Below are 19,773 nucleotides of genomic sequence, written 5' to 3'. Positions count from 1 at the left end.
AAGGTCGGCTGTTTGTTGAGCAAACACGCCGTCGGCAGCGAGTGACGCACCGTGAGCGGTTACACTTTGTACACCACCCGTCCCTATAATGAGGCGCTTGGCACCATAACGAAGACGGCGCCGCTCCTGCAGCATGCGGCGTGGTGTAACGTGGGCGAAAGGGGCACTTATTCAGGCCACACACACACACACACACACTCACATCATATTTCCTTTCTGCTTCACACTATAGGCAGAGAGGGAGGGTCAGCTGTAGTACCACAACAAGCTTTGGAAGATACTGTGCTGTCTGAGTTCAACTGTCTATTGCAGACCATAGCGCCCCCTAGTGGAAATTACACAATCTGTCAGGAAATTAGTTTTTTGTGGAATAATTAAGATTTGCCTTACATTTTACATTTATTCACTTAGCAGACACTTTTCTCCAAAGCGACTTCCAATGAACTCTATGTAATGCTATCAGCCCACACACCTTATTCACCACGGTGACTTACACTGCTAGATACGCTACTTACACTGGGTCACTCATCCATACATCAACGGAACACACCCTCTCACACTGTGAGGGAACCTGAGCAGCATGTCTTTGGAGTGTGGGAGGAAACCAGAGCACTTGGAAGAACACGGGGAGAACCTGCAAACTCCACACAGACCGAGCAGGGATCGAACCCACGTCCTCTCGCACCACTCGGGCGCTGTAGACAGCAATGCTACTATTAGACTTTTGTCACAGCATACCAGCATTAGTTCAAAAACTGGAACTGGTTTTCATCGACATAGAGGCATGAATTAAGTGATCAGTTTCTGGTTATGAAAACTGAACTGCTGAAGAGTAAAACCAGGACTGATGCAAACAAACTGCAGCTGGACCAACAGCTGCTGGTCAGTGTTATACAGTGTGTTCAGACCATATTCTGACTACTTCCCTTTAAATAAATGTTCCAGTTTTATGTTAAAATGGTTTAAATTTATTTTCCCCTCATAAATCTACACTCACTACTTCCCAATGACAGAGTGAAAAGAGAGTTTTAGAAATTTTTGCAAATTTATTTAAAAAAATAAGAAAACACACACGTTGACAGATATTCAGACCCTTTGCTTAGTAAAGCACGTTTAGCAGCATTCACACCCTCCAGTATTCGGGGGTATGACAGGACAAGCTTTGTACACCTGCATTTAGGGATTTTCTGACATTCTTCGCAGATGCTCTCCAGCTCTGCCACGCTGGTTCTGCCGATGTTCCCCATCCATTTTCTGGTCTCTTGAGAGATGTTTGATTGGGTTCTGGCTGGGCCACTCAAGAACATTGAGTTGTCCCTAAGCAATTGCTTTGTGCTAAGAATCAGCGTGCTGTTGGAAGTTGAACCTTCAGCCTAGTCTGTGGTCCAGAGCCCTCTCGAGCAGGTTTTCCCCAACCCAGACTTGTCACCCAGTCCCTCCTGCTGAAAAATAGCCCCACGAGATGATGCTGCCACCCCCACCATGTTTCACCAGTGGGATGGTACTGCACAGGTGATGAGTTGTTTCTGGTTTCCTCCAGACCAGAGAATCTTTTTTCTCGGTCTCAGAATCCTTTACAGGGCCTTTTTTGAAACTCCAAATGAGCTTTCATGCACCATACTGAGGGTTCCATCTGGCCACTCTGCTGTAAAGCACAGATTGGTGGAGTGTTGCAATGATATTTTCCTTCTGGAAATTTCTCTCTTCTCCTCACAGGGTTTCTGGTCACCTGCCTTACCAAGGCCCTTCTTTCCAGATTGCTCAGTTTAGCTGAGCAGCCAGTTTTAGGAAGAATTATGGTTATTCCAAACTTCTAGCATTTAATTGTTAAAGAAGCCACTGTGCTCTTGGGAACCTTCAATGCTGCAGAAATTTTTGTAGCCTTCCCCAGCCCTGCCTCTCAACACAATCCTGTCTCTAAACTCAGCAGACAATTCCTTTGACCATGTAGCTTGACTTCAGCTCTGATACACATTGTCAACTGTGGGACCTTATATAGGCAGGTGTGTGCACCTCTCTCTGTCCAATCAATTGAATTTACCACAGGCTGACTCCACACAAGATGTAGAAACATCTCAGATCATCAATAGAAATTAGATGCACCCGAGCTAAATTGCAAGTGTCATAGCAAAAGGTCTGAATAGAAAACTCAAATTTTACATCAAGTAAAGTAAAATTGCAAAAATGTCTATAACCCTGTTTTCACTTCGGCAATTGTGGTGAACTGGCTGATACTTTTACTCACACCTGCTCACCCCACCAACCTGAGAATACCATACAAATATTAGAGAGGCTCCATACTGTACTCCGGCACAGACAAGACAGAGGGGGTTAAAAAAATAGCTTTACAGACAAAAATACTCCACCAATATTTATTTAAATATTTTTGAAAAAATATATATTTTTTTTTTTACAATTTTTTTTTAACGTGCCTATACCTTTAAGCACTATTCACATTCAACATACGTGGCAGTGTGAAACAATGGGTTCGAGGGAGAGGGGAAAAAAAAAAAAAAAAAAAAAAAAAACCTGCAATGGTAGAAATTGGCCAAAGTGCTGCAGGGGTTCAAGGTCCACAACAGAGACATTAGCCTGGAACGTAAATGGCTCTGACCCTCTGTTCTGAGCAGCTCTTTAAAAGAACTGAGAGGCACTATTCAATTTAAAGTGTCAAAGGGGAAACTCCTACAATATCCATGCCTAAGTGAAAATAAACAGAAGTACTAGTCATCTTTTTCTAGGGCCTGTTATAAATCTCAAATTTATACTATGGTAAGTACAAGAAATGTTTATAAAAAAAAAAAAACTAATTCTAAATAAGCATTTGTAACTAAAGAAACTCGTTTCCCTTTGTCTACACATCCCAAACAGAAGTATGTTGCACCAGAAATATGAATCATTCCATTCCAGCTTAATTAAAAAAAAAAAAAAAAAACTGCAGATACTCAGGTAAGTGCTTAAAACAAGAACAGAAAAATTAAAACTGAAAAGCAAACTCTCCAGGACAATTCTATAAAGTACAGCAAACTGTTCCGTTTTGGCATGAAGCTCCTCAAGTTGTGAGCTGGCGCCATCCATCTTGACTGGAGACTCCTGTGCCTTTCTACCCCCAGGTTTAGCAAACAAGTGTTTCTATTGATATAGATCTTTCTTGCCTCATATTTTTTATATATAATCACATATGTGGAACATTCTCAGCAACTGAAGCATGCAAGACTAACTGAAACCTTGGCATTGCATTAAATCCAACACAGTGAGCAAAGGAAAAACAGGGAAAAAAAATAAGGTTCCACAACAAGTCTTCTAATACTGGCTTCACAGTGTGGAGAAGTGCTACATCCCCCAAGAGACATTTGCTTAGTATTTGACACCAGGCACAAACTCCTTGGCATTGGGGTTTAGATTGCTGTTCACCTGGAGAAATGGGGAGGGGGGGGGAAAGAAAAAACAAACATGTACCTTAATACAGACTTTAAAAAAAATGTTTTTTTCTTTGAATAAACAGAGGAGAGACAGGATGTACGGTACCAAGTCATGGTTTATACTTTAAAGCATGCGCACACAGGCAAGGTGATGAGAAAGACTCTGCCAAGTTAACAAAATACACTGAATAGCTCTGCAAGGTAAGTTTGCCACCCCCAAAAGAAAAAGTGTGCAGCACACACTGCCAAATCTTGAACTTGGACCAGCACTTCTTGGGCTGAGGGTTTGGTGAACTTCATACACGAGTGAATACCAACCACAAGGTCCTCTAAGATGTTTCCATCACAAATGACCAGGCTGTTGAGCTGGTCCTGCAGATGGTTGATGGTCTCAGGGAGGTCCCTTGCTGGGATAAACCACTCGTACTCCTCCTCCTCCTCCAACATCTCCTGAAAACAGCGCTCGATGAACTCCTCCTCCCAGAGCTCCTCTTCGATCTTCAATAAAGACACACAAAAAAAAAAAAAAAAAAAAAGTTCACAGAGGCTCGGCGACTCGGCTCAGACATAGCTGAACGCCGCAATTCTGGAGCGGGGGAGAGAGGAGAGCAGCTGTGCCAAGTGTTTAACAGCAAAAGAAACTGAGAGGGAGAAAGGAGAAAAGAGGACTGGAAGACAACAGACACCTTGACTGCCCACAGCAGCACTCAGTACCACTGCAGGGCTACATGCAGAATTAAACTGAATGGTAACAGTCCCAACATTGTTTACACTGGTCCTTGTGGGCACTGATTTTTAAAACAAAAAATTGCTTAACTTTGTACATTTAGATTGGGGGGGGGGGACCCCAACTTCCCACCCCAGTGGCAGATTGATCAATGTGGAAGTTACTGGCACCACAAATGGTCAGGGAACACTACCATGACTTGCACCCAGGCTCTCAGACTTTATTTATTTATTTTTTTAAAACATTGGTTTATTTGTTCCAGTGACTACATGCTGACAACTTTGGCTACATGCTACATTAACTGTGTGAAAGGTGTTCAAACAGCTAAGGGCGCAAAGGGTTTGGACAAACCTGCACACACCACTGAGAGGCTTCTGATCCAAACAATTGTGCGCATAAAATTAATGTGCAATTTTTTCCAAATGTTAGTTGCCTGTTCAAAAGAATATTTCAGTCAGTTGTCGTCTACTTAGGAAAGAAACAATGCCACCAAGAATCTATTTATGAGTGGAATTACTTGTTTATGGAAAGTTTCGTCTGAACAGAAGATTTTAATTTAAGGTTTCATAAACCTCTATATGAAAGATTATAAAGTTTACTTAACCTTTAACCGCCCAAGCCACTGGACTTAGAGACACTAGCCCTTTTTTGCATACATGTAAATTTTCCAAAACTTGGGGAGGGACAAGGGGCCACCTGTCTGTTGAACTCCTCCTCGTTCTCCATCCACATGTACTCGGCGAAGGGGTTCTCCTCGATGTGGAACTGGCCGCCCAGGATTATGTCATCGCTCATCATGCCGGAGATGTTGCTGCTGCGACTGGGGTCCTTCATTTCCCCTTGGAGAGAGGGAAAAAAAAAAAAAAAGGGTCCAAATGAACGATCCTATGGAGGGTTCACGAAAGTTACACAGAGGAAAACCTTCCTTCCAGAACCAGAAGAGCGCCCTAAACATTCAGCGGTGCCCTCAATCCACCCCAAACCTGGCAGAGGCTCAGGTTCCTGCTATAGGACCCTCGGAGAAGGAACAGACCCTAACTGCTCCAGTGAAATTGTCCAGCTGTATAGATGGGTAAATCAGCATCGTCACTTTGAAGAAAAATGTATAGTGAAAGAAGAAGCGGGTTGAGACCCTTCTCTCTGCTGGAATGAGGGATTCATTCAGCCGCCCTGAGTCACTCACGACATGATGAGCTCCCTGTCCCTGGCTTCTCTCTTACTCACTCACTGAGTGACAAGCTTGAAGCAGGAAGCTCGTTCTACCTCACTCTCTCTGCCACTGCCAGGCTCCGAGCGGAGAACCTTCTGGAATAAATGCAACGAGAGAGCCGAACCAAAGGTTGGGCTCGACGTCCACGGATACTAGTTTTGTTTGTACTCACTCAGTCTTAGTTAGTGGAAGGGCGGAGGACCCGCGCGCTTCCGCAACTTTTCTCCACACACACACACACACAGCACGAGCCGCTCACGCACGCGCCCCCCGCCGCCGCCGCCCCTCAGCTCGGAGGACGACCACCGAACTGATGCTCCAACCCCGGAAAAAAAAAAAAAAAAAAGCGCGAGTGCGGCAACAATTTGCGGTCACGTCGTCGCCGCACAGCCCGACTGCCATTTTGGAGCGCTTCCACTGTCACAGTCAGTGGGACAGTACGGACGGTACAACAACGCCGCCGCTCTTCTTCCCCCTGAACACTGTTCAAACACACTGGTGGCGAATGAGGGACAAAGTTTCCTACCGATGCTCGTAAGCGCTGTGCTGGTCCACGAAGCCGAAAGACACAGAAAACAATTGCAATCCGAGATCTGTTTTGTTCCCTCAGCTGTAATGGCGGCCGAGACTACTTGTTGTGATCCTGCACGACGCGCTGCTCCGTCTTACGTAACACGCGACGTCTTGCGTCACAGGCCCACATCAAAAGCAACGCAGCCGCGCCACCTCTGCAGCGCTCGCGCGGGAGCTGGTGCTCCGACATGAATAATTAGAACAAAAAAAAAAAAACTTTTTCTTTATTTATAATGCAGCTTCTCAAAGCGCCGTACAGTAAAAAAGGAAGTATATAAACAAAAGTACACATTAAAAGTGATAATGGTCGCTACTGCTGGTCAGTACTAGCACAGTCAATTGAGGCAGATACTAGCAAATTGTGAAAACGAAAGAAACTTAAGTGTGTGCAATTAAATATCCTCCAGGCTTCATCCTGTTCTACTATAAATCAAAATAAAATAAACTGAAATATGTTACTGGGTACAGTTTTCAGTTTGATTGCTTCAACACTGTCAGTCTGGCACGTTCCTTTTCCTCACTAGAACTCTTAATTACCAAATTAAGTGCAATGCGATTTAGTAGACTAACCCGCAGTGTAAAAGTTACATCTTAAAGGTATAGTTTAAGTCGTTTACCGACCTTCTTTTCATGCTAAGCAAAAAACACTGGCTGGTGTGGACGGGAATTAACAGATACTTTTATTAAAACAACAGCAAAGTAAATCAGCACAAGTATATATACACACACATATACAATATAGATATCGATGTTTATACATATATATACATAGTGTATATACTTTCAGTGGCAAAGCGAGTAGAACTGCTCTATGGCAGTACCTGGGTGGTGTGAGAGGATGTAGGTTCGATCCCCGCTCAGTCTGTGTGGAGTTTGCATGTTCTCCCTGTGTCTGTGTCGGTTTATCCAGGTGCTCTGGTTTCCTCCCACACTCCAAAGACATGCTGTTCACGTTTCCCCGTAGTGTGTGAGTGACAGACAGAGAGAGAGAGTGTGTGTGTTCCACGCATGAATGGATGAGTGACACAGTGTAAGTAGTGTATCTAGCAGTGTAAGTCATCGCGGTGAATAAGGTGTGTGGGCAGATAACACTACATAGTGTCCATTGAAGTCGCTTTGGAGAAAAGTGTCTGATAAATAAATAAATGTAAATATTGTTGACAACAGGAGGCCCCGCTTCCAAGGGTCTTCAAATTAATGCTTCTGAGCAATGGGAATTTATATGTGCACCTGCATTACACATATCTGATCTTAGTGTCACACACTGTTTTGCTCATTGGAATAACTTCTTGTGAATAATTGGGAATAACTAATAACTTCTCGTGTACTTAGTTCCAAGGAAGAAGAGTAACATGAGTTTGCTTGTTAAAGAGTTGTTAGGCAAACAGTAGAGCTGAACATTCAGTACACAGTTATTTACCTGCCTGTTACACACATACTTTTCTGCATCTAAACGTGTTCAGTATGCCTTTGTTTACAATAAATACATTCAAATTAAAGAAAAATGACAGCTAGCTAGCTAGCTAGTTAGTTGCTGCCCTTTAGCCCGGAAGTGAAATGAAACTCAAAGGCGCGCGAGGTCGACGGATGTGTCTGGCTTTTGCCCGGAAGTGGAGACATTTTCCTTGAAGAGACATTCTCTTTCTAATTCGCGGGTCTGAGGTAAGGGGTAAAATTGTTGACAAAACGAAAAGTAAGCGAATTCGGAGCGACAGGGTAACAACACTGCATGAACACAAGGAGGGCGGGTAAATATTGTTCGTCTGCTTGTGACGGGTTCCGGACAGACAGACAGACAGACAGGTGAGGTGTGTGACAGGTCTCGTGAAGCAGCGAATTTGTGTGACTCCGAGGCCCGTTGTTGTTCCGCGAGAGAAATTCTACAGCAAGATGCATAAATACGGCCCGTTTATTCAGTTAAGTGTTCCGTGCTGCTTAGTTATTAAGCTAAACACCTTGTTGGCTTGTAGTAATTGTGAAGTACAGATGGTCCCCGCTGTACGACGCCCCGGCCGCCGGTTGTTGTTAGGCAGACACAGCACAGAGTCAGAGAGAGAGAGGTGTGAGGTGACAAGTCAGGTATCGCACTGACTGAGCCCCACAGCGATGCGTTTTAACTGGAAACTCAAAGAAGTTGTGGAGCGACCAGTGACCGTGTTCTGTGTTTTGGAAAGTGGCTCGTTTTGTTGTTGCCCCGACCGAAGTACTGCGTTCGAATCACCACCCCGGGTTACCATGGTGCGAGTACAGTAAACATAAACGTAAACATCGCGCAACCCAGCTGGCAGTGCGGTATGGAAGAGTACAGATGGAATGCTGGTTACACATTAGTCTGGACTGAATGAATGAATGAATCATGTAGCTCATGTTTCGTGCCGTTTTGTCCACCACTTTCAGCTCCTTCTTGGTGTCAAAAACTGTCACTTATACAGTTTTACTCCTTTTTTTTTATTGCTACTCTTTATTGTTCATCTTCAGTTTTTAAAAAGCAACGAAGCAGAATCCAAAATGAAAAGCAGACCAGGAGCTTTACGTCACTTTTGTCACATTGATCCACTTTTACAATATTTGAAATAATTTCTTTATGGAAGAAATATTCTTGCTCTTTCTTTGTTTCACTGTAAGACCCTTTTTTTGAACCGTATCTGGCGACGTAGAGAGGGGCCATCTGTATAGTTGCAATACTTTAAAAGTGGTATTTTAATTGGGGGAAAAAAAAAAAAAACTCCTTTAACCTAGACTTATGATATGTTTCTACATTTATGGTCCTTATGCTTGCCATTGATCTAAGTTTTCTATTTGGCCCAGAAACGTGTTCAGCTTTTGTTAGTTTGGCACATCTTAGTTTTACTGTAAATATTTTTGCAGTGCAATGTCAGCCATTACAAACTCTTACAAAATTGCTGACCCTGTTTTTCATGCTCTGCTCTGTAGCCAGTTAACTAGAGATCTTGACTTTTAGAAGGACCTTTATGGAAGTCATGTTCTGCCTTCTTGTCCTGGTTTTACTTTCAGCTTTGTTTGGGAATGTTGTTTGTTGTAGATAGCCCTGTGCTTTTTCCCTTCATTCCACCTTTCCCCTTCCTGAAACGACTTCATTACGGTTCAGTGCGATCTTAGCACATTCAGAACAGTGAAAAAACTGCCAAATCCAAAGACACGCTGTCATTTTGAGTGTATTCTTGTTTGAAATCGTTCTTCCGGTCACCAGTGGCTAAATCGTTTCCTGCCTGCTGACCTTTTTAGGTGTTATGCTTGAGAATTGCCAGTGCTGTGTTCTTAACATCATTAGCTAGTCTTTTCATTCTGGATATTGTACTCAACACGTTGTACATTTTTCTAACTTCTGAATTAAACCAGCACCAGTCTTTTACAAGCAAGCCTTAAAGACATCTTGTCATGCTGAAACTCCAAGACGCTTCCTCCTGTTTCCTTTTGATGAGTTGAAATATGGCCATAAAGCAGTAGCTGTTGCATTTGAGATGTCTGAATGTGATAGAAATGAGATGCTTTACAGACTGACGCTTTGCTAATAAACCTACAGATCACCATCTCTCCCTGTGTGTGAGCAGCACAGTCTGGGTTACCATCAGGGACATGTGTTGCTCTAAATGCTTGAATGGTTGTGTTTCTGCAGACATGTTACATACCATCACAGAAGAGGAACTGTCCTTTCACTGCCTTGACTTCTTTTGGTCTTAACCGTCTCCTCTGCACACTTTTGAGACTTTGAGACACTTTGAGACTTTACAGCTACAGCTCTGCTTTGCTTTTGGGCTTCTCCCACCCGGCCCCCAAGTCGTCGCAGCCTTTAGCGTGGCAATGTCTCAGAAGATCCCGTCTGATGGTGCTCAGAAAGGCTTTGCCGTGGGAAGGGGGCTCCTCGCTGCCGCTGAGACGTTGAACTTCAGCATGAGCGAACACCGTTCTGATGGCCTGTATGGGTCCTCTTCACGATCCTCTTACGGCATGGCGCCGACGCTGGGTGGTGGGGACAGCAAAGAGCGTGACTCGCAGCTCCCGCGCCACAGCGCCAGTCACCTTAGCAACACCATGAAGCTCTTTAACAGCCTGGGGCTCTCGCCCACTGATCTGGACGCTCTGGCCCAGGTCCCGGAGGAAAACATCAGCGTGGAGACCTTGCCGCATCTAATCATGCAGCTGAAGAGCCGCAAGGCAGAGGCGAGCCGCCGCAGCGGGGGTAACTCCCGGGACTTGCCCTCTCTCTCTCCAGAGCGCTCGTACCGGGGCCCTCGGGGAGACTGGGAGGATGTGCGTGGGGGCCGTGTAGGCGGATCTGGTGGGCAGGCCTTGGGCCGTGGCCAACAGGATGACTATGATTACACCTGTGCGCAGGACGGCCCCTCTAGGGGGTACGATCGCTTGGAGTACGGTGAGAGCAGCGGCGGGAGCGGAAGCAGGGACCGGCCATATTCTGAGCTTTCCCGCACCCGCGACCGCTACGGCGGCTTTGGGATGGGCGCCTCGTCGGCATCCGACAGCGTCTTTATGACGAGACGGACTGGCTGCCCTTCCCAGGGTAAAGTGCAGGACTTCTTGGGAGTCATGCCTCAGATTTTCCCACATGTGTGCTCACTTTGTGATTTTGATGTGCACTCCACCATGGTGAGTACCCCGTTCAGTACGTGAAATACACATACACAGAACCTCTCTTTCCTTGGACAAAATGCATGCCCCTTCCAGAATCACTTTGGTGTGGTTTTTCTGTGGTCATGCTTTCTAGTCTTTGCTCTCGCATGACCGAGCGGGTGAAATGACTCACTAGGTCTGGTTTAATCGCCTACTTCCAGATTACGGTTTCCTCACATATTCAGCTTGTCGGAACAAACTAGGAGCAGTGATGGTTTCAGTAGTTTTGTCTTCAGTAGTATACACTTTTGCTGCAAACTGTTTCATTTGTGCTCCCTGCAAGAAGATTGGGTTTGCACTTCTCAAGAGTCAATTTCTCTGTTTGAGGTGCTTGTCATCAATCTACTGGACGTTTTCACAATGGCAGGTGCACGTTTTTAAAGTCCAGAGTATCATTTGATTGCAGGAGTGGACTCAGCACACAAATGGGTTACGTCATTCGGAGAACCGGAGGCGGCTCCTTCAGGTGTAAGTGTCTTCACATTTCCTTTTTCTTGCCCTTCGTTATATAGTATGTGCATCTATTCATTGAAGAGTTATCAAAAGTCTCTTAATTTGTTTATGGATTCTGTAAAAACTTTGGATGTACATTTAATTTCAGAGAAGTTGGACTGATATGAATATTTTTGTTATTTTGAACGAACACATAATGCATTGCCCTTCGCTCCTATTCAGTGATGATTGTTGACAAATTCATCCCCTAAACACGTACATCATTCCTCTACTCGTTACTGATCAGGAACACTAGATTGGAACTGTAACAGTTGTGGAAGTGAGCTGAATTAAGGTGGTTCTGCACTCCTGTCTGGGTTCTCATGATTGCACAATATGAGCTCAGGGTAAACACAGGTCATGTTCACTTCTGTTGAGACAGAAGTTTTAGAAGGCGGATGTGAGAAAATGCAATTAAAATACATTAGCTGGAAAGTATCTTTGCTTTTGTTTGTGCAGCTCAAACAGTTGCAACACCAAGAGATGGTGTATTAAGTTTGGGGGTAGCTGGTAGCATAGTGGTTAGAGCTGCTGCCTTTGGACCCAAAGGTTGCAGACTCAAGCCTCACCTCCGGCTGTAATGCCCTTGAGTAAGGTACTTACCTTAAAACAAAAAAAAAAAATTACTCTGCTGTTTATATGGGCAACTAATTGTAAGTAGCTTAACGCTGTAAGTTTCTTTAGAGAAGTGTCAGCAATGTAAATGTAGTGTAAATATTTGGACAAATATTTGAGTGCGTGTTCAGATGTGTGAATGGTCTGATGGGTGCTGTTTTATAACCTGTCTGGTTGTGCTCCAGGTATCCTGACTGGAGGCCCCATGAAGATTCAGACAGAGTGTGAGTGTTCTGCTGTTACCTTTTTTGGACACGTTACGCAGACTGTAAATTTGTGATGTGGCACTGCAGAACTAAATGAGTTCTTTTAAATGGCTTTATATGCAGATGTGAAAGTGTTCAAATATTCCATGTGAAGGTAAAACTGGAAATTGTTTCTTGATGAATGTCTCGGGATTTGCTCTGTCTGTAGCTCTGGGTCGATCCTGCTGGAAACAACCAACCGTTCAGCTGGTCTCCTGGGACCTGCTCCTGGCATGCAAGGGCTTCCTACGCGAGGGATGGCCTCTAACTGGGGTTAGTTATTGATATATATATATATATCTCAATATTTTATATATATATAAATTACACTATTACACTAAAAACAAATCACAATTTGTTAATTCCACATAATATAGGCTTCTCTCACAAGCACATGCAAATTGTGCATAGATTGAGCGAGGAGCAGTGAGGCACCCCCCTGTGCCATTGTTCGGACCAAGAACAACAGAAGAATGAATGAGTGAATGAGCTTTATTGCCAAGTATGTTTACACATACAAGGAATTTGTTTTGGTGACAAACTTCCACAGCACAGACAGAATGACAGTGACAAGACAAAGATAATAAAAGTAGAGTGGGCTAATAAAAGATTAAAAAAAAAAAATACATAAAGTACACAATATACAAAATGGATACCAGACATTATATATTTGTGCAGGTATGTTATATACAATGCAAGGGAACACAACACAAATAAAATATGGGAAAGGGGCTAGAAAAGAAAGGCAACATGCAAATGTTATGCGTAAGTGATTTTGAACTTGTGAGTTTTAAATTTCAATTTGGAGGTGTCCAGAGTGTTGAGAAGATAAGGCAAGAACTGGATGTGTATGTTGAGATAAAGGAACCCAGTTTTTACTTACTTACGTATACCTACTACCCCTCCTGGGGCATAGGCCGCCAACAAGGGCTCTCCAGGCATCTTTGAGATGTCTTGAGTGCTTGTTGCAATTTCTGTAGCGGTGTGGGTTTTTTACGGGATGGGGTCGTTAGCCCCAAGCCCAACCCTCCTCCTTTATCCAGGCTTGGGACTGGCAGGGGACCCCGAAGGAATCCCTTGGTGGAGTTAACCCGGTTTTTGACCAGTTTATATTGAAACTTAAAAACAGGTCTTGGGGAACAAATGCTGCTCTTTATGCGAGGACAAGCTCCATTGTTATTTTGCGGTGGACACAGGCATGCGCACACACACGTTAAATGTGGAGGTAAAGGGTAACACTTTGATTCCCCCCCCCCCCCCCCCCCCTCCCGAAAAGGGATTACATGCGGTGGCTGATATGTTTTGCTCCCTTCCTCCTCGCAGGTCCTGGAGTGTCAAACCCCTCACAGGGACTTTTAATGATGCCAAAGGTAATTTTCTGCCTGAAAGCTCCTTAATTTGTCAGTTATTCATCCATTTGACATTGTTTACATTTTTCTTAGCAAGCAGTTTGACTGGGAAATTTGATTAGACTATATTTTGGTAAATATTTCTAGAGATTTTTCAGTGATTCCTTGAACTAATTATGATGTCTGACTCATCTGAGAAATCTTTCCATCAAGATGTCCCTCACTGTCCCTTCTGCCCTTAGATAAGGAGCAGAGTTGTAGTGGCAAGGTATGAGAGAAAACCGCTGACGCTCAACAGTTTGTTGGTCTTGGCTCAGCCATTCGGAATTGTATGTGAACACATCGTACTCAACAACAAGGTACGTGTTTTGACTTTCATCAAATGACTTGTTTTTAAAACAGTGGCGGCACAATGGCACAGCGAGTAGTGCTGCTGTCTCACAGTGCCTGGGTGGTGCGAGAGAACGTGGGTTCGATTCTCGCTCAGTCTGTGTGGAGTTTGCACGTTCTCCCCGTGTCTGTGTGGGTTTCCTCCGGGTGCTCTGGTTTCCTCCCACAGTCCAAAGACATCCTGTTCAGGTTCACCCATAGTGTGTGTGTGGCAGAGAGAGTGTTTCACTGATGTATGGATGAGTGACCAATTGTAAGTAGTTTATCTAGCAGTGTAAGTCACCTTGGTGTGTGGGGTGGTAACACTACATAGTATCCATTTTAAGTCGCTTTGGAGAAAAGCATCTGCTAAGTAAATAAATGTAAATGTAAAACATATGACAAATAAAATGATAAACTGAGTGTGTCCATAGTCCTGAGATGACTGCACATCTTAGCTTTTTTTCTCTATGGGTGAGGCACCTACACATTGTTTAAAGACAGAAGTGTCTTGAGATTCAAGTTCTTAGTTCACTGTCTGCTGTCATGTTATGAGCATTATTTTGTGTTGGACATAGATGGGATGTTGTCTACATGTGAAGTCTTTGTTTTTCTGTAGGCCTTCTTGGAAATGCAAACTCATGAGGAGGCGGTCGCAATGGTGACATTCTACCAGCGTAAGCCAGCAGTGCTGCACGGCAAGAAGATCACCTTCTATCTTTCTCAGGAGCTTTTCGTAATCGAGGTAACCGTTGTGATTTTGCACCACAGCTGCAGACCTGGAAGCATGAGAACTAAAAGCTAATTGTAATAATAAACATATTGGTCAGATAAAAGATCTGTTTAATCTGTTTGTTTTTACCAGAAAGGCCACAGGACTGAGAAAGACACTGGAGAAGGCAGGGACAGCCAAGTGGTGTTCTTCTCCAATCTGCCAAGGGAACGGGAGAAGAAGATGGAGCTGCTGACCCTGGCTCGCCATTTTGGCACTGTTGAAAAACACTTGTTTTTAAACGAAGAGGTAAGGGTTTGGACGTGTAACTACTCTCTCTAAAAGTCAACTTTCAGAGTTGCAAGTGCGTGATGTTTGGATTTGACTACCTGTGGCCTGTTAGGTTATGTGTTGGGATGTTCACCATGGGGGTTGGGTGTGCTCTTCCAAGGCATTCATACAGCTTGGCACTCCCAAAGATGCCAGGATGATGGTCAAGTACTACACTCTTCACCCACTGACCATCGATGGGAGGAGCATTCAACTGAACATCTGCGCTAAGTACAAGACCTTAATGTGAGTGTCCCTATTAACACTTGAATGGATGGCAGTGTGACAGAAGGGTCCTTTTTGCCAGTGTGACGCAAATGGAGAATATCTACAAATACTCTGCTTGTCACCATTAATGGAAAATAGTAACTTGACTGCTTCTCTGCTTTCTAATCCCATAACATTTAAAGGACTCAGCTAATCTCAGACTTAAATTTCAAATCAAAATATGTTCCTGTGGTGATATTCTTGTTCTCAGTGAAAGTTTACATCTTTACAAAAAGTATCCAGGCTTTCTGAGGTGAGAAATAAGTGATAAAACCAGTGATTTTATTGATGAGAACAAATGCTGACAGAGTGATTAAAAAGCTGGAAAATCTAATGAAAAACTAAGTGTTAAACATGGTGAAAAATTGAGCACTTAACATGTGGCACTGTTAGGAGGCTTTCCAAGACTAATTGTTTTCTTGAACTTCTGCTGCCTTTCAGAGTGAATCGGCCCAGGAGCGGTATTGGAAGACCAGATTTGACCCGCAAGAGCAGCACCGTGGTGAGCAGGAGCTCCTCGAGGACACAGAGGTCTCCCGCCTCTAGCGACACGGTGTCCAAAGTAGAGGAGGAGACAGCAGTTGAGGAGGAAGAGCTGCAAACAGCAGATGCCGCTGTGCTCGAGGAGGGCTCTGGGGACGAGGTGGCTGGGGTGATGGAGGGCGACGAGGATGAGGCAGGAGACCAGGCAGCGGAGACTAGCGAGCCACACAAAGAGGAGCCAGAGTCCGCTGTTTCGGGCTCCCAGGCCCCCAAAGGCGAGCCTCCAACAGAGACCTCTTTGAGCAGTAGCCAAGCTTGTGACTCTGCTCCCGAGTCTGCTGGAGGCTCTCTCGAGTCGCAGATCAAGGTGGAGCTTGCAGACAAGCAGATGGAGAAAAGCAAAAGTGACCTAAATGAGGACAGCGCCCCTGCTGGCTCCGGGGAGGAGATCTCTGGTGACAACGTCGAGCTGCTTGCAACAGAGCCCTCTGAAAGCGTGGAGCTCTGCAACGAAGGAGCCTCGGCGGAGCAGGCACGTTGGACCAAATGGTGCTACACATCTAGAGTTGTTGATCTCTCTAGTTGAAACTGGTGAAATAATTAGCTAGCTACCAAAATTAAGGAAAATGTATTGTTCTCTGAGATGTAGGAAAAGTGCCTGCAAAGTGAATAATGTAAATGTGACCACAGCGTGAATTCACGATGATGATGATGATGATAATGATGATAATGACAGTTAGATTGCTTGCATGGTAATTATACTGTGAAATCCCTGTCAGTTCCTCTCGGTGCCAAGGTTTTCCAATTCCCCATCAGGAGGCACCCATGGATCAGGACTTCCCAGAGAACATGGATGATTTTGTGACCCTGGATGAGGTGGCAGAGGAAGAAGACACGGACCGTCTCGACACGCAGTCCAAGTCAGGGGATCAGACTGGAGGTGCAGTCTTAATTTGAGCTTCACTGGTCAGAGAACCTGCTGGTGTGCTGGTTTATACAGTCTATAAAATATAATTTAATGATGGAAGTGCTCCACCACACCTAATGGATGTGTCCTTTTTGTGTTACACACCCTGCCAGAGCTTCCAAATCCTGGCCTGTTTGTAACACTGTTTGCTAAATGAATGAATGCAAATGTACTCCACTGCCTATTTCTGTTTGCGAGCACTTTGTAACTCTTCTATTCCTTTTATTTTAGGAAACACGGACAAAAGTGGGGTGAGTGTCCTTTTACCCCCTTACTCATCCCACTGTGTACATTTAAAAGTACTGCTGATGATGTTCATCCCATAGAAAACACTTTACTGCTTCCTGCAGGGCTTCAGGGTTGTCAATGTGGTGGGATTCAAACGAGGGTACAACTTCCTGGATGAAATCCTCACGCTTGCCAAGCCCTTTGGGAAAGTGGTTCGGCATCTAGTACTCGACGTGAGGCCTGAGGTAAAACCCAGCGTTTCTCTGTACTGCCTTCTCCTTCCTGACAAAATTCCCAAAGGAAGAGCACGGTCCTGGTGGACACCGTCCCCGGGTGTGTCCCTGGGTCTGTGTGATGTGGCTCAGACAGGAAGTAAAACATTGGTATCCTCCAGAAGTATCCGTCCACTGGTGGGCTACACGTCAAGCTATTAAAACACTTTTACTGCAGCCTCAAATGGTAGCAGCTTCACACATTTAGCCTGTTTGTTTTAAAGTGTACTGAGCTGCTTGCTTTCAAATATGGGGCTACGGAATTCATGCCTGGGTGAAGCCTGGACCACAGCGTTCCCAGTAAAGTGATGAATCGGGTGGTTGGTTGCGTGATGTGTAGTCACCCACATCTACTGGTATCACTGTACCCTCATGAATAGGCCTTTCTGGAGCTGAGTTCAGAAGAGGAGGCGAGAGCCATGGTCGATTTCTACAGTGCCAACGTGACGCCGATGGTTTGTGGAAAAGCTGTGAAAATATACCACTCGCAGACCTACGCTACAATCCAGGTAAGCTGTCAGTCATAGTACGTTTCTTTGATTCGTGCTTTTATTAAATGTCCAACAGATGAATGCCTGCCTTGTTTTAACTGTGCTCCACGCTTCGCTGCAGAGCGGTCGGGTCATCTACGTTGGACAGCTTCCCTCTTTCAAAACGTCAGATGCTTCTCTCCTGAAGATCGCAGAGCCTTTTGGGAAAGTGAGACGTTATTTCCTCAACCGGAACCGCTACGAGGTACTTGTCCGTTGCTTGGTCACGAGCCCTTAATGAACGTTCACTTTGCGGCCGTGCGGCTCTGAATGAACGACTCCCGTTTCTGCTCCAGTGCTTTATTGAAATGGAACGAGGAGAAGATGCTGAAAGAATGGCCAATGCCTACAAGGAGAACCCACCGAAATTCCAAGGCAAACGCTTAACTGTGTACGTCAGCCGCAAGTACAAGCAGCTTAAGCACGGGTTAGTGTCCGGAATCTTCCGCCTGTTCTGCAGCAAAACGTGTGGATGATGATGATGATGCTGCTGCTGCTGCTGCTGCTGGTGGTGGTGGATGGGAGATTTGCTGAATGATGACTGTCTGTCCTCATAGGTATAGACCTCCTCCTGAGGAGCCTGAGGAGCAGCGGTCCATAAAGAGGGAGCATACGGATGGGGAGGAGGCCACTCATCACGAGCCCTCCCACAAAGCTAAGGTGAAAAAGGAGGAGGAGCCTCTTGCCAAGAGGCTGTGTGTCCGGGAGGAGAGCGCCCCCGCTCAGGAGCCCGGCTCCTCTGGGGAACAGCAGCCGCAGGAGGAGGGCGGCACTGAGATCTCCTGCAGTCAGGAGGTTAAGGTGAATACCGAGGAGTTAGAGGAGAAGATGGAACAGCCCTCAGATGCCCCTGGTGCCCAGAAGGACAGGGAAGCGGTAAGCAGGAAACTCAGTGAATCTACACCATGCGTCATGGGCTGTCTGGGGTTTTCTTGTGTGACCTTTTTGAATGAAAGCCTTGTTTAGCTACTCATGGCAGAGGCAGCTGAACTAACTTTAATAATTTTTGCCAGGAGTGTAAGAGCGACGGCGGCGCCGGACCCGCTGCTGCTAACGGACTAAGCGACAAGAGCAGCGAGAAAGAAGGCGCCTCTAGCATCGGCGCGCAGGCTGAGAAGAGTTCAGCGGCTCCTCTCGGGCCGTACCAGCCCAACAATCCTGTGGGTAAGACTCCTTTCTGACATTTCTATCAGAGAAAAGGACACAGGCTTAAAAGAGGCTTCCCTTACATAACGAGTATAATTCCTTGCTGAAAATATGTGCTTAAGGTGCATTCTAATAAACTACTGTTGTAAATTTAAAAGGGGCAGAAAATGAATAATGATTCCTGATTCAGCCATCCTTTTTTGGGCTCCTGTCCAGTGCACAACTCATGTGTGTGTGTGGTATGAATTCTCAGGTGTGGAGTATATGAAGATGGGCTACTACTGCAAAGTCTGCTTCCTCTTCTACTCTAACGAAGAAACGGCCAAGAAGGTCCACTGCAGCAGCCTGTCTCACTATGAGAAGCTGAAGGTTTGCATCTCTTGCACCTTTGACACAGTGCTCTCAACAGTTCAATCCAAGGAGAAGGTGCTCCTCACATACACTTTGCTTGCTCTTGTTAGATTTCAGCTGTATGTAGGGTCTGGAGGTGTCCAACTCTTTGTTTTTCATGTTTGCAGAATGATGATATTTTTGGGTTTATCTCACTTGGATTTGTTTGTCTGCTAGAAACACCTGGAGAAGGAGAGGACAACCAAAGGCCAGTGAGCGACTGATGAGTTTCACCATTGTGACCCCCCCCCCCCCCAGTTGTGTAAACCAATGCTCACACTGCACTGTCAACTTTCTAGTTGCTTTACAGTCCCTGTGCAGTGATTGTGAATGGTAGTGATGCCACATGAGATATTGTTCATGTGTTTTAGGGAGAACCTCTTGGGGGAGGCAGGCAGGCAAACACTGATAGAGAACTTAAGAGATCCCTGAATTCTCCTCCCTCTAGGTGTACCATTTTATTGTTGTAAGCCTTTTTTTTTTTTTCCTTCACTTATTTGATTTTGTCTTGCAACTGTCTGTTTTAATATGGCTTCGTTCTTGAAGTTGTTTCTGTTCTCAATGTGCTGTGTGGGTGACTGATTCCGACATTGCGGGGGGGGCTCTAATTGTCGATTCCATTAAAAGTGAACTTTACAAAGGTCTTTTCTTGCCTTCTTTCACTGCTGTCCTTCTTGACATGAGTCTACCTGTCTGGGAACATAGGCAGCCGCAGTAGCACAAACCCTCGGTTGCACGTCGTTTCCTTCATACGAACTCTTTGTTTGTACATCATGTTCCTAAACCACACATGTCA

General features: G+C 45.1%; 2 protein-coding genes across 2 annotated transcripts; one reads left to right on the top strand and one right to left on the bottom strand.

Annotated features, from left to right (window-relative positions):
* Positions 1 to 2,550: 2,550 nt before the first annotated feature.
* Positions 2,551 to 6,041, bottom strand: LOC108922993 (polyadenylate-binding protein-interacting protein 2). The gene is made up of 4 exons (XM_018733430.2): positions 5,886 to 6,041; positions 4,846 to 4,988; positions 3,741 to 3,920; positions 2,551 to 3,414 (listed from the first exon to the last, which is right to left on the bottom strand). The coding sequence occupies exons 2-4, from the start codon at positions 4,981 to 4,983 to the stop codon at positions 3,358 to 3,360; spliced, it is 375 nt and encodes a 124-aa protein (XP_018588946.1). The 5' UTR covers positions 4,984 to 4,988; positions 5,886 to 6,041; the 3' UTR covers positions 2,551 to 3,357.
* A 1,484-nt stretch (positions 6,042 to 7,525) lies between these two features.
* Positions 7,526 to 19,617, top strand: LOC108922910 (matrin-3-like). Its single transcript, XM_029257509.1, has 21 exons — positions 7,526 to 7,594; positions 9,570 to 10,558; positions 10,989 to 11,050; positions 11,875 to 11,913; positions 12,104 to 12,207; positions 13,258 to 13,304; positions 13,526 to 13,642; positions 14,272 to 14,397; positions 14,518 to 14,673; positions 14,816 to 14,940; positions 15,403 to 15,976; positions 16,261 to 16,384; positions 16,643 to 16,662; positions 16,762 to 16,884; positions 17,292 to 17,420; positions 17,524 to 17,646; positions 17,738 to 17,868; positions 17,999 to 18,317; positions 18,455 to 18,605; positions 18,841 to 18,956; positions 19,155 to 19,617. Exons 2-21 carry the CDS (start codon positions 9,755 to 9,757, stop codon positions 19,191 to 19,193), a joined length of 3,429 nt encoding a protein of 1,142 aa, XP_029113342.1. The 5' UTR covers positions 7,526 to 7,594; positions 9,570 to 9,754; the 3' UTR covers positions 19,194 to 19,617.
* The last annotated feature ends 156 nt before the right edge of the window (positions 19,618 to 19,773 follow it).

Source organism: Scleropages formosus, chromosome 13, assembly GCF_900964775.1.
Source record: "Scleropages formosus chromosome 13, fSclFor1.1, whole genome shotgun sequence".
Classification (NCBI taxonomy): Eukaryota; Metazoa; Chordata; class Actinopteri; order Osteoglossiformes; family Osteoglossidae; genus Scleropages; species Scleropages formosus.
This window is presented reverse-complemented; position numbering and strand designations above follow the sequence as displayed.